This window comes from Heptranchias perlo, chromosome 33, assembly GCF_035084215.1.
Source record: "Heptranchias perlo isolate sHepPer1 chromosome 33, sHepPer1.hap1, whole genome shotgun sequence".
In the NCBI taxonomy this organism is placed as follows: domain Eukaryota; kingdom Metazoa; phylum Chordata; class Chondrichthyes; order Hexanchiformes; family Hexanchidae; genus Heptranchias; species Heptranchias perlo.
The window spans coordinates 24,317,047-24,331,879 of record NC_090357.1 but is presented as its reverse complement, the minus strand read 5'-3'; the positions used below and the strand labels follow the sequence as shown (position 1 = coordinate 24,331,879).

The window sequence follows — 14,833 nt, the reverse complement described above, 5'->3', positions numbered from 1 at the left end:
TTACATCTACAGTATATGAACATCCTTTTTTGGAGTGCAAGTAGATGCTAAGCCAACCGTTTTGTGCATGTGTGTGTGTACGCTCGTGTTGGGGGGTGCAATTTCAATGTGGTCTGAGTTTGTGTACCTCTGCCCTTTGTCTGTGTTTCAGAATATGTGCGTCAATAAATATGTTTGTTTTTCTCTGTGCTATTTTCTCTGTCAGTCTTTCAACCAAAACCTGGCAATATGGAAATGGGAGAGTAATAAGGATAGAGGTGGAGTTAAAGTAACAGAGAGAAAGAGAGAGTTAGAGAGCAAATAACAGAATCTGGGAGCTATGTGACCTGGTAAACTAATCCAAGGTTTAGATACATGGAGGATAGCAAATGTAGTTCCAACAGTCAAAAAAGGAGTAAGATCATCAGTAACATCAATAGTGGGAAAAATATTTGAGGGCATTTTACAGAGTGCTGTTAATGTACATCTAGGACCAGGTACTGTTGATGATAGAAGCAGACACAGACTTAATATCCCTCTCTCCACTATTGTAATGCAGGAACTAACCCATTTATTTTAGTTGGTCAACATTGCCATTAAAATAACGGAGGAAGGAATATCATACAAGCACATTAAGTATTCGATCACTATATTGACAACAAAAATTTCTAGCCTCTAAAGATCACAAATATCATAGCATGGCTTTATATATCATAGATGATGTATTACAAACATACTGCACATTTTTGGGGGACAAAACTAGGCTAATGGACAAGTGTAATCTAGTAGATGTTGTTTACACAGATTTTCAAAAGGCATTTGACATAAGATTAGTATTAAGGTTGTGGGATTGACAACAAATTGTCTAAATGGATTGAGAATTGCCTTAACAACAGAAGACAAGGGGTGGTGATCAATGGAAAATGTTATTCCTGGGAAATTGTAACGATGGATACCCGCAGTTCACAATATTTGTGAATGATATTTTTTTTATTTGTTCATGGGATGCAGATGTCGCTGGCAAGGCCAGCATTTATTGCCCATCCCTAATTGCCCTTGAGAAGGTGGTGGTGAGCCGTGTCTGTGTCACAGTGATATGTGTCTGTAATAGTATCATTTAATTTCTCGATGACAGTAGAAAGAAGATGGATTATCTTCAAATTGATTAGGACCAATTATAAGGATGGGCTGAAATATGGCAGATGGAGTTTAATGTGGATAAATGTACATAATATATATTAAACATTTATATAACATGAAAAGGTACCCAGAAATAAAAATGAAAAGGATTTGAGGGTGATCATTGATGATAATCTGAAAATATCTGGTTAGTGTGAAAGTTATCAACATGGCAAATAAAGTACACGTCTGGAGAGCATTGGGTTACAAATCAGAAAACAAGTTGTATTGACTTTGTACAGATTAACAGTAGTATGGCATGAAGTATTGGTTACTAAATCTCAAAAAGGATATGGATGCATTAGCCCATACAGAACACAGGCAGAAGAAATTGACCTTTTTTTTAATCTGGAAAATATACACAATCAATTTTTTTTAAAATTCCCCCCATCAAGGATTCAAACCTAAGGTCTGTACCTGTTCCTTGAGATTTCTAACTGACCTATTAGATGTCGTTGTTGAAAATTAAGAGCTGCATTGTTTTTTAGGTCTACCTGCCTAGTATATCTCATAAGGAAAGTTTTTTTTTCTTTTAGAGGTGTGGAGTTTATACGAGATGCCAGGAATAATTTTTTTGTCTTTTTAATTGATAGACCTCTACACAAACACTGGGGCATTAATTATTCCTTCTCTGGACTTGTGTGTTTTTGAGTTTGGGGGTTGGGGGGAGCGGGGCATCTGAATTTCAAAACAATTGTGTTCATGGGGGAAAGGGATGGGCTCAGCTGTTGTGTGTACCTATTTCTACCCATGATGGAGTGTCCAAACTATTGCCTGTGGGCTACATATGGCTCGAGAGCTGATATTTCCTATGAGTTGGTTTATCCTGTTTGAATTTTGTGGGAAAGAGGTGTTCCTAGAGCTTATTGCCTTAATGGTAGCTAAGTTCTAAATCAGAACATGAAGATCTGCTGGTGTCTGCAAATTAAGGTATATACAAATTAATGGGAACATTGATATAAGCTCCACATGTTGCTCGTGAGGTCCATGTTATGCCCCTAAACTGCAGACAAAGACAAAAAGTTTAGACAGCCCTGACTTCCAACATTGGTGTAATGGGGAGGGAAGGTACAAAGTACAAAAATTATAAACATAGTGGAACCTTCACAGATACAGGGTAGTTTTTGCTTTCTACTGGAAGTCCCGTCTGCCTGCTTGAGTAATCTTAAGAATTTTATGCCCAGTGAGTAATGTCAAGGTAATTTGGTCCTGTGAGAATTGAATTAAAATCACTCAGACTGTTTATTCTCAAAGGATGCCTATGAACAGAAAAAAGAGTCAAGGTATTCATCGTTCAGGATTAGATGTGAACACAGCTCCCAGTGAGATAAAAGGGAGTATCTGAAGTTCATCACTGCAGTTTTCATATTTTTGGAGAATTTTTGTGCTGATCAAGGTTCAAGATATTAGCTGTGGGAAGTGAAACACCTCCCATTTCCAGCACTTACTGTCAACATCAAGCCTTCCTAGGTCAGGGATAGCACAGTTAGGGGACAAGTAAAGTTTTTTCAGAAGAACACCCTTACTGTACTAATGTGACATTTAAATTTTCTGCACCAGCCATCGCTATGGTTGCCAGTTTAGTGCTAATTAATGCTGTCAGCCCAAGCCTACTAGATGCTGGATTGAGATTGGTCCAAACTAATTTCTCTTAGGACCCTTACAGCTAGGAAAGAGGAGACTTTCATCCCATCAGTATGGACAGAATTGGAATCTAGGTCCCACAAGTGTAAGTAGTGTGCCCTTTCATTACAGCCTCACCCTTATTATCATGACCCTCCATAATTTTGAGGTCTTTTATCAGACCTTCCCCTCACCTAGAATCAGATAGAACCTATGATTCTATCCAGCTGCTCCAATAAAAAAAGCTTTTCAAGTCTCCTTCAAAACTTTAACCCGACATACCTTTTAGCATCCTAGTAAATTTACACTGCACATTTCCCATTATTTTTTCACAAAGGGGTGCCCAAAACTATACATAATACTCCAGCTGCAGTCTAACTCAGATCTTGGAAAAGTTCAACATTACCTTTGAGCTTTTAGTATTCTATGTCTCTAGACACAAAAACAAGAATTCCTTTTTTATGACCTTCTCTACTCTTGCTATCACCTTTAATGACCTGTGTATCTGTGCACCAAGGTCCTTCTACTCTGTTTAAAATCTTACGATTTAAGATGTATTTCCTTTCCCCTATTCTTACATCCAAATGAATTTCTTTTCAATTTTCTACACTGAACACCATCTGCCACCTATCTAACTGTTGTGCTAGCCAATCTATAGCCTCCTGAAGTCTCTCACAAGTCCTTGCCCCAATTTGCCATACCCTCCCAAATTTGGTGTCATAAGCAAATATCGAGACTGTACCCTCAATTTCTACATTAAGCCCCAACGAAGACCCCTGTGGAGCACCACTTACCACATCTTTCCAGTTGGAGAACAGAATGCAATGGGTAAAAGATGTTTCAAGAAACTTCTTTTACTCTTACTCTTTGCTTTCTGTTCTCCAACCATCTCTCTATACACGTGATCACATTCCCTTAATTCCATGTGCCATTGTGTTTTTTTTATTCATTCATGGGATGTGGGCGTTGCTGGCAAGGCCAGCATTTATTGCCCATCCCTAATTGCCCTTGAGAAGGTGGTGGTGAGCCACCTTCTTGACCACTGCAGTCCGCGTGGTGAAGGTTCTCCCACAGTGCTGTTAGGAAGGGAGTTCCAGGATTTTGACCCAGCGACGATGAAGGAACGGCGATATATTTCCAAGTCGAGGCGGTGAGTGACTTGGAGGGGAACATGCAGATGGTGTTGTTCCCATGTGCCTGCTGCCCTTGTCCTTCTAAGCGGTAGAGGTCGCAGGTTTGGGAGCCTTGGCGAGTTGCTGCAGTGCATCCTGTGGATGGTACACACTGCAGCCACACTGCGCCGGTGGTGAAGGGAGTGAATGTTTAGGGTGGTGGATGGGGTGCCAATCAAGCGGGCTGCTTTGTCCTGTATGGTGTCGAGCTTCTTGATTGTTGTTGGAGCTGCACTCATCCAGGCAAGTGGAGAGTATTCCATCACACTCCTGACTTGTGCCTTGTAGATGGTGGAAAGGCTTTGGGGAGTCAGGAGGTGAGTCACTCGCCACAGAATACCCAGCATCTGACCTGCTCTTGTAGCCACAGTATTTATGTGGCTGGTCCAGTTAAGTTTCTGGTCAATGGTGACCCCCAGGATGTTGATGGTGGGGGATTCAGTGATGGTAATGCCATTGAATGTCAAGGGCAGGTGGTTAGACTCTCTCTTGTTGAAGATGGTCATTGCCTGGCACTTGTCTGGTGCGAATGTTACTTGCCACTTATCAGCCCAAGCCTGGATGTTGTCCAGATCTTGCCGCATGCGGGCACGGACTGCTTCATTATCTGAGGGATTGCGAATGGAACTGAACACTGTGCAATCATCAGCGAACATCCCCATTTCTGACCTTATGATGGAGGGAAGGTCATTGATGAAGCAGCTAAAGATGGTTGGGCCTAGGACACTTCCCTGAGGAACTCCTGCAGCAATGTCCAGGGGCTGAGATGATTGGCCTCCAACAACCACTACCATCTTCCTTTGTGCTAGGTATGGCTCCAGCCACTGGAGAGTTTTCCCCCGATTCCCATTGACTTCAATTTTGCTCGGGCTCCTTGGTGCCACACTCGGTCAAATGCTGCCTTGATTTCAAGGGCAGTCACTCTCACCTCACCTCTGGAATTCAGCTCTTTTGTCCATGTTTGGACCAAGGCTGTAATGAGGTCTGGAGCCGAGTGCTCCTGGTGGAACCAAACTGAGCATCGGTGAGCAGGTTATTGGTGAGTAAGTGCCGCTTGATAGCACTGTCAACGACACCTTCCATCACTTTGCTGATGATTGAGAGCAGACTGATGGGGCGGTAATTGGCCGGATTGGATTTGTCCTGCTTTTTGTGGACAGGACATATCTGGGCAATTTTTCACACTGTCGAGTAGATGCCAATGTTGTAGCTGTACTGGAACAGTTTGGCTAGAGGCGCGGCTAGTTCTCGAGCACAAGTCTTCAGCGCTACAGCCAGGATGCTGTCGGGGCCCATAGCCTTTTCTGTATCCAGTGCACTCAGCCGTCTTGATATCACATGGAGTGAATCGAATTGGCTGAAGACTGGCTTCTGTGATGGTGGGGATATTGGGAGGAGGCCAAGATGGATCATCCACTCGGCACTTCTGGCTGAAGATGGTTACAAACGCTTCAGCCTTGTCTTTTGCACTCTCGTGCTGAACTCTGTCATCATTGAGGATTGGGATGTTTACAGAGTCTCCTCCTCCCATTAGTTGTTTAATTGTCCACCACCATTCACGACTGGATATGGCAGGACTGCAGAGCTTTGATCTGATCCGTTGGTTGTGGAATCGCTTAGCTCTGTCTATAGCATGTTGCTTCCGCTGTTTAGCATGCATGTAGTCCTGAGTTGTAGCTTCACCAGGTTGGCACCTCATTTTTAGGTACGCCTGGTGCTGCTCCTGGCATGCTCTTTTACACTCCTCATTGAACCAGGGTTGATTCGCTGGCTTGTTGGTAATGGTAGAGTGAGGAATATGCTGGGCCACGAGGTTACAGATTGTGCTGGAATACAATTCTGCTGCTGCTGATGGCCCACAGCACCTCATGGATGCCCAGTTTTGAGCTGCTAGATCTGTTCTGAATCTATCCCATTTAGCACGGTGGTAGTGCCACACAACACGTTGGATGGTGTCCTCAGTGTGACGACGAGACTTCGTCTCCACAATGACTGTGCGGTGGTCACACCTACCAATACTGTCAATGGAGGCGCATTGCAGCTGGCAGCCATTTGGACATTTAAACCAGTGATTGACAAATGGCGATATAAGGTGAGTTTTTGCAGCAGGGCAAGCAGTTCTCTCAAACATTTGGCTGGGAGTTCTTAGTGTTTAGACTCAGATTTCTTTGTTCATACTCAGAATTCTTCTGTTTAGACATATTTGCCTGCACTTTGGACCCCCTCAAACTGACACCATCAGGATGGGAGGCTTATTGGATGTATTCAGCAGTACATCTGAGGAGGAGGCATAGCGTGCAGTTCTGGGAGTTACAGCTCCACAAGACAGAGGTGCGCCACAAGGACCTGCAGAACAGCAGAAAGGAAAACGGAAGGCCCAACGTCGCAGGAGGGTCTACAGGCAGAGGCTAAGCTTCTTGGACCTGTCTGAGGAGCAGTGCCTACGAAGGCTAAGATTGAATGGCCAGGTGGTCGCAGACATCTGTGGGCTCCTTCATGCGGAGCTGCTCCCGACTGGGCCTGGTGGCCATGCATTGCCCGTCGCAGTAAAAGTCACCACTATCTTCAACTTTTTCGTCTCCGGATCCTTCTAGGGCGCCACCGGTGACATCACCAGGATCTCTCAGTCGTCTGCCCATAAATGTATATGAAAGGTCACAGATGGCTTGTTTGCCAGGGCATCCAACTACTTCAACTTCCCCATCGATGACATCAGACAGACTGAGAGGGCAGTGGGTTTCCACTCTCTGGCCGGCTTCCCACAGGTACAGGGCACAATTGATTGTACACATGTAGCAATCTGAGCACCTCCAACTGAGCCAGGAATGTTCAACAACAGAAAGGGAGGGTGAACAGCCAGAGATCGTGGTCCATATTGGTACCAATGACATAGGTAGAAAGAGGGATGAGGTCCTGCAGGCAAATTTTAAGGAGTTAGGAAAGAGATTGAGAAACAGGTCCTCAAAGGTAGTAATCTCCGGATTACTCCTGGTGCCACACGCTAGTGAGCATAGAAATAGGAGGATAGAGCAGATGAGTGCATGGCTGGAGAGATGGTGCAGGAGAGAGGGCTTTAGATTCCTGGGGCATTGGGACCAATTCTGGAGAAGGTGGGATCTGTACAGGCTGGATGGGTTGCACCTCAATGGAGCTGGGACCAATGTTCTCACTGGAGGTTCGCTAGTGCTGTGGGGGGGTTTAAACTAATTTGGCAGGGGAATGGGCACCAGGATGTAGCAAAGGAAAGGAGAAACAAGGTGCACAAAGGATCGGAGGGGGAAAAAAGCACTAAAGCAAGTAATAGTACAGTATAAGGTGGGATCAGACTAAGAGAGAGTAAAAGAAAGTCTACGACTGGTTTGCAATGTATGTGTGTAAATGCATGAAGCATGGTAAACAAGGTTGGTGAACTGCAGGCGCAAATAGCCACATGGGAATACGATATTGTGGCGATAACGGAGACCCGGCTTAAAAAAGGGCAGGATTGGGTACTAAATATTCCTGGATACAAGGTGTTCAGGAAAAATAGAGAAGATAAGAAAGTGGGGGAGGTGGTGGCAGTATTGATTAAGGAGAATATTGCAGTACTGGAGAGCGAGAATGTTCTGGAGGGGTCAAGGACAGAATCTATTTGGTTAGAGTTAAGAAATAAAAGAGGTGCCATTACACTACTGGGTGTATTCTATAGACCACCAACTAGTGGGAAGGATATAGAGGAGCAAATTTGCAGGGAAATTACAGAGAGGTGCAAAAGCTATAGAGTAGTGATAACTGGGGACTTCAACTATCCTAATATAGACTGGAATAACAATAATAATATAAGGGGAACAGAGGGGAAGGAATTTTTGAAATGTGTTCAGGATAACTTTCTTAACCAGTACATTTCCGGCCCAACAAGAAAGGAGGCATTGCTGGACTTGTAAACAGTAAACGGGTAGTAAGAGGAGGGGTGGGGCCGATTAGGGACCATAAAGGAGATCTACTCATGGAGGCAGAGGGGATGGCTGAGGTACTAAATGAGTACTTTGCATCAGTCTTTACCAAGAAAGAAGATGCTTCCAGAGTCTCAGTAAAGGAAGATATAGTTGAGATACTGGATGGGCTAAAAATTGATAGAGGAAGTACTAGAAAGGCTAGCTGTACTTAAAGTAGATAAGTCACCCGATCTGGATGGGATGCATCCTAGGTTGCTGAGGGAAGTAAGGGTGGAAATTGTGGAGGTACTGGCCATAATCTTCCAAACATCCGTAGATGTAGGGGTGGTGCCAGAGGACTGGAGAATTGCAAATGCTACACCCTTGTTCGAAAAAGGGTGTAAGCATAAACCAGCAACTACAGGCCAGTCGGTTTAACCTCAGTGGTGGGGAAACTTTTAGAAACGATAATCCAGGAAAGAATTAACAGTCACTTGGATGAGGGTGGATTGATTAGGGAAAGCCAGCATGGATTTGTTAAAGGTAAATCGTGTTTAACTAACCTGATAGAGTTTCTGATGAGGTAACAGAGAGGGTAGATGAGGGCAATGCAGTTGATGTGGTGTATATGGACTTTCAAAAGGTGTTTGATAAAGTGCCGCACCATAGGCTTATCAATCAAGATTGCAGCCCATGGAGTAAAGGGGGCAGTAGCAACATGGATACAGAATTGGCTAAGGGACAGGAAACAGAGAGTAGTGGTGAACGTTGTTTTTCGGACTGGAGGGAGGTATACAGTGATGTTCCCCAGGGGTCAGTGCTGGGACCACTGCTTTTCTTGATATATATCAATGACTTGTGCTTGGGTATACAGGGCACAATTTCAACATTTGTAGAAAACACAAAACTTGGAAGGGTAGTAAACAGTGAGGAGGATAGTGATAGACTTCAAGAGGATATAGACAGGCTGGTGGCATGGGCGGACACGTGGCAGATGAAATTTAATGCAGAAAAATGCGAAGTGATACATTTCGGTGGGAAGAACTAAGAGAGGCAATATAAACTAGAGGGTACAACTCTAAAAGGGGTACGGGAACAGAGAGATCTGGGGGTTTATGTGCACAAATCATTGAAGGTGGCAGGGCAGGTTGAGAAAGTGGTTAAAAAAGCATACGGGATCCTGGGCTTTATAAATAAGAGGCACAAAGTACAAAAGTATGGAAGTCATGATGAACCTTTATAAAACACTGGTTCGTCCACAACTGGAGTATTGTGTCCAGTTCTGGGCACCGCACTTTAGCAAAGATGCAAAGACCTTAGAGAGGGTGCAGAAGAGATTTACTAGAATGATTCCAGGGATGAGGGACTTTAGTTACGTGGATAGACTGGAGAAGCTGGGGTTGTTCTCCTTGGAACAGAGATGGTTGCAAGCAGCCACATCTACCATCAATATTGAAGAAGAAGACGAGGAAGATGAGGAGGAGGAGGAGGATGAGGAGGACGATGATGTGCGAACCATTGGCAGAGCAGCACCTCACCTGGTTGCACATCATGCCAGGGAGTCACTCATATTTGATAGATTCTCAAAGGGAGATCTGCAAAGTAATTACAGCCAAGTACTCAGACCACCTGTAAGGACCACCACAACCACAACTACCACCCCCCCAACCCCAGGTTGCACACAACAATCATACAACGACACATACACCCATTGCAAATGTACCCAATGGGTGGCATCAAGTCACGCCTTTCATGAGCAACCAAATGTAAGGGCGTTTTCACAAAAGGGACCCAAGAATGGGCAAAATGAACAAAACCTTTGACTTCCTCTTCCTACAGCTTCTATGTGGTGCATTGCCTATGGCTGCAGCAGAGGTAGTAGTGGGTTGCTCAGATTCATCCCCAGACTGCTTAGGTGCTTTCAGCCTACCACCTCTGGGTATTGGAGCCCGTGAGGGCCCCTCCAAAGACTGCTCCACCTGTGCAGGGACAGACTCGGCCATCTGGAAAGGAGGCAGCATTGTGGGTACCTGGTTGAGGGGAGTGCAACGGGTGAGTCATGGGAGCACTTTGAGTGGTGTCCTCACTTCCATATCCCCTTTCGCCATCACACTTCTCCTGGGCCAGGGCCACATCTGCTGGACAACAGTTTGGAGGACATATGTGATGCCTTGTAAGGCCTGTTCTAATGTATCTGTCTGCCTGTCTAAGACAGCAGGATGTAGTTCGCCCTGAGTCTGTAAGGCCGTTGCCAGGGCCTGAATGGACTCATTTGCAAGCCGTGCTTGAAGCTCAATGGAGGCTGCCATTCTCTCCATTGCAGACGTTCCTGCATTTACCTGCACCATGAATCCACTAGTGATGAGTTGGACTCCTCCATCCTCTCCACTATTGTGGAAAGTGTGCACGGCACATTTTCCACTCCCTCGCAAAGTTGCTCCTATACCTCTATCATTCTCCTTCTCAAGGATGGCCTGCAGGGTTCAGCATCTGTGCCAAGCTGAGTAGAGCTTGGAGAGGAGTGCGTCCACCAACGTGGACTCTCCACAGCTACCCAGTACCAGTATCCGCTCGTGCTCACTTGTGTGTGTTGATTCACCAGGTGACAACCCAACTATTTCTGTAATAGGACCCACCGAGGTGTGAGTATACTGACGTGTGAGTGAGTGAGGGTGATGTGGTCATCCGATGGATGCATTGCTTTGGGTCAGAATGACAATGAAGCAGATGCATCAGAGGGTGACAATCAGACAGACTGATCACATTGCATCAGGATTGGGGTGAGTGGGAGAAGTGGGTGTACAAATTGGGGGGGAAGAAGTGCACAGAAAGTGAAGGTAAGTCGATATTGAGCCTTAAGTGGGTGAGAGGAATGATGTGATGGAATAGGGTTTTCAGGGCAGTGTAAGGGGGCGGGGGGGAGGGTAAATGTTTACCACAGAATGCAGGTGAATCAGTAACTGTACTCCTGTACTCACTTTTCCTGACCTGGTTAGGTCATTAAATCTCTTTGTGCATTGAAGCCATGACCAGGGCACCGTGCTTCTGCTCCTGGTCTGACACCTCCAGCCACACCTTCTTCGTGGCAGACCCAGGTTTCTTCCTCCTGTCTGCTGGGTAAAGCACCTCCCTCCTGCTTTTCACTGAGCCGAGCAATGTCTCCAGGGCAGCATCAGAGAACCTAGGTGCTGGCTTGGCTCTGGAACATTGCATGGTGATTGTAACCTCCTTTCTCCATCAAAATGCATTGTTGGAGCGGCCCTTTAAATAGTGGGCTTTAGACGCATCATGTGGGTGCACAGTCCGCCTGCTGTGCAGCTTGAAGACGCGAAACCCAGAAATTCAGTTAAGTGGCTTCAATCTAGTCGTGATCGCTCGGGAAACTGCACAGCTTTTTTTCTTTGAGTTTCCCACTCAATTATTGCACCCCCCCCCCCCACATGCCCATTGCCTCTAATTAAAGCTCCTATCCTACCTGAATTCTTGATACCCATTTAATTGCCAATCCTGACCCAGCTAAACCACATTTCAGTTACTGCTATTATGTCATGCTTTTCTATTTTAATCAAAGGATCCAATTCCCCAATTTTGTTTCTTATATTCTGTGCACCAATATGTATACATTTTAGTTTGGATTCCCTTGGTTTAGCAATTGTTCCTTTTCTTTGCTTTCCCCCAACCTGATTTCTTCCTTTTAACTATCTTGTCCTAATTAACCTCTTTCAACCTTTCTACCTCCTTATTCTCTATACACCTAAAGTTTACTTTCCCTTCTGAGTTGCCAAATGTATACCTTCCTCTAGTTAACCTCACTTCAAAGATATTGGCCAGAGGTCTGTTCAGGGGTAGGCTATCCCATCACTACAGCTCACTCCTGCCCCAGAACTGGTCCCAATATCCCAAAATCTGAACCCTTCCCTCCCACAGAACACCTCTGTCCTACATTTATCTCCCTGATCTGGTTTCTCCTGTGCTGGTTAGCATGTGACACTGGTAGTAGTCCTGCAATTACTATCTTAGAGGCCCTGTTTCTTACTCTACCACCTATCTCCAGAACTCCTTTTGCAAGACCTGAAACATGTTCTTTCCTGTGTCATTGATTCTGACGTGAACCCTAATTTCAGGATGATTTTCCTCCCCATACAAGAGCTTCTACACTCCTCTTCCCAATCCAATGGGTGATCACCCACTTTCAATCTTCATCCTATCCCACTCTGTCTAATTATGTGGTGGCCACCTCTTGGAGTGTGTATTCCAGAAATTCCTCCACCTTCCCAATATTACCAACTGTCTACTGCTTCCTTTAATCTCAGAAACTTTCAGATTGAGTGAATACACTTGGAGACACTTCCTGCATTGTGTTTGCCCGGGAAGGACTCCCACATCCAGCAAGATTTCCAAAATACGGGTCGCAACTGTTGTGCTATTGTAACTCTTTTAAACTTTATCTTACTTGTGCATAACCAAATATAAAAAATGTAACTGATTATACATGGTATAAAAGTCCAAACAGTGAATCTAACTGTGCATTACAATCTTGTGGGACTCTCTTGAAGAGGAAACTGAACTTTGAACCAAAAAGATATAATTAAATAATCCAGTCTGACCTCCAGCTGTATATAGTGACACTGAGTCATCACCACAATTACAGTGAACGTATTATACAAGTCCAAAATGTTGCTGCTGGTGTAATGGCAAATAGTTTATTTCCTGGTACTCTACTGCCCCAAAAAACTCATGTAACATCACAGAGCTACCCATGTGATGCTATAAACATTAATGTCCTAACCCACTACCATCTTTCAGTTTCATGATGCCATCTCTATCACGCTCAGCACCCCTGCTATATAACAGAAAAATAATTCAAAATTAGTGCTTCTATTGAAATCTACAAGTGTGTTTATGGGGGTAATTCAGTCTTGGGGGTTGGCATTCATAAACCATTTGAGAGGTTATGACTTGCTCACAGATATTCAGTTGAATCTCTGCCGTAAGGTGCCTGTTGTTCAGGTTACTTTCCCTGATGTGAAACATTACTCATGGGGGATGTGAGAATAATCTTAACCCAGTATGGTACTGAGCATACGGAACAAGAGAGTCCCAGGTTCGACACCCAATCGATGCTCAATTAGCTGATCTCAGCTGTTGGGGTGCTCCAATTGGCCTCAGCACTTCTGGGTAAGGGAGGGACAAATCAACCAGAGTTTCTGCTTCTAATCCCTATTCAGTTATCCGCATTGGATAAGCATCCCTAAGTGTGTGCATGGGTGTTAGTTGAGAATGGCTTTGACCTTGGTTGTTATCACCCCATAGTCAAATAGCCTTATAAGTTCTATCTATCTGGGCTCATACATGAACAACGGTCACTTTACCGGGCACCAAACCCATGTAAGAGACCAGGGCATGCATCAGCAACTTCATCAGAAGAAGGGAGGAGAAGATAGCAAATAAAGTTAAAGGTACACAGTAAGTCCTATAAGAAAAATGTTATTCCAATTGGCCTTCACCCAGAAGTTGAGTCGCTGATCTCTGCCGAGTCATGAGGCTCAGCACCACATGATAGCGGGAGAGGAAAATCACTAGAAGTTCCATTTTAGTTTATCCTAAAGCTCCCCCCAACCCCCTACCGCCCCCCCCCCGGCCCCCACAAACACGGAATGCAACATAGACAGAGGCCATAAATATGACCCGGAATCACAGGATGCATAGAAAATGGGCAATAATAGTTTCTTAATTATCCTCAGTGGATGTCAATGTTGAAAGAGTTAAAAACCAAACAAGTGCACAGTAAATGCCCACACAGATCTGAATGACCCCCCCCCCCCCCCCCCCGCCGCCTCTATAAACTGATTATGCTATCCGAATATGACAGCTTGCATCAACATGAACTGCGGTCAAGCGCAAGAGTTTACACCATCAATGTACAATACAGGCTTGCTGTAAGTCTCCCTCCGGAAACCATACAAAAAGTATGTCATGGAGGGAGGCATGCTATAGAGTGGGCGATTCACATGATTTCTGTCTTAGAGCGAGAGAGAGGCAAAAATAATGTATGTTATTTCACGGGATACCTCAGAGTCTACCGTGTTTAACAAACAAAAACTTGAATCGTCATTTTTAAAAAAAAATTCTCACTTTTTTTAAATGTTTAGAAAAGTTTACTGAGGCTGTGTCTGCTCCGATGTAGGGACGCTGCTTTCAACGACTTTAACGAGAGATCAGCTAGCGCACCAAGTAAACTCTGCAGTAGCAGCAGAGTCGGATCAAAGCTCAGGAGTAGATTAAGTTGACATATTTTTAAAAGTTAGAATAAAATAGATAATGTCCTACCTGACAGTGCTAGGAGAAAACAGAAAATGTTGAAAAAGTGCAGAGTGCTGAAACCTCTTGAGAATACTTCCCTTTCTGCCTTCATTTTGGGACTAACACTGGCTCCTGGCTGATGATGATTTGCATGATTTGTACAATCAGGGCACGTCCTCAGTACCACTAGGAGTTTTCGACAGACCTCAGCTCTGCCAAGCCCCTGAATAGAAGAGCAGTGTTCTCTAATTTATTACCCGAGCCATCAGAACTGAGAATCCATGCCAGCTTCAGAAAGAAAGGATGGAGAAACATAAAGATGGAGATCTTGTCCTTTTCCTTTACAAAAAAAAAGAAACCTCTTGAGAAAACATGGGAACTGATATTTGAACTCAAAACCCTCTCTGGGCGCTGCTGATGTCAGTTGCCTATGAATGTTTTGCCATGGACATTAACTCTTTACACTCCGAGTTCTCAAATCCACCAGTTTGAGTTTCCTCAAAGCAACAGTTTTCATCTTTAAAACTGACCCTTAGCTTTCCTCCCCTGCAACTTTCACCTTATCCGAGGCATCCTGTCTCCACACTGGAAGGGTGAACCAGTCCCTGCCACTGACCGCTCTGTGACCACTGCCAACATGTCTGCGGCATTCCCAGATCAGAA

The 14,833-nt window shown here is 44.6% G+C and overlaps 1 protein-coding gene across 1 annotated transcript in view; it reads right to left on the bottom strand.

The window, feature by feature from the left end:
• Window positions 1–14,282, bottom strand: part of LOC137301328 (hepatic and glial cell adhesion molecule-like) — a 52,497-nt gene extending 38,215 nt beyond the window's left edge. Inside the window, exon 1 of the mRNA XM_067970777.1 lies at window positions 14,198–14,282. Within this exon, the coding sequence (XP_067826878.1) occupies window positions 14,198–14,282 (85 nt within the window). The remainder of the gene's footprint in view (window positions 1–14,197) is intronic.
• Window positions 14,283–14,833: the final 551 nt, after the last annotated feature.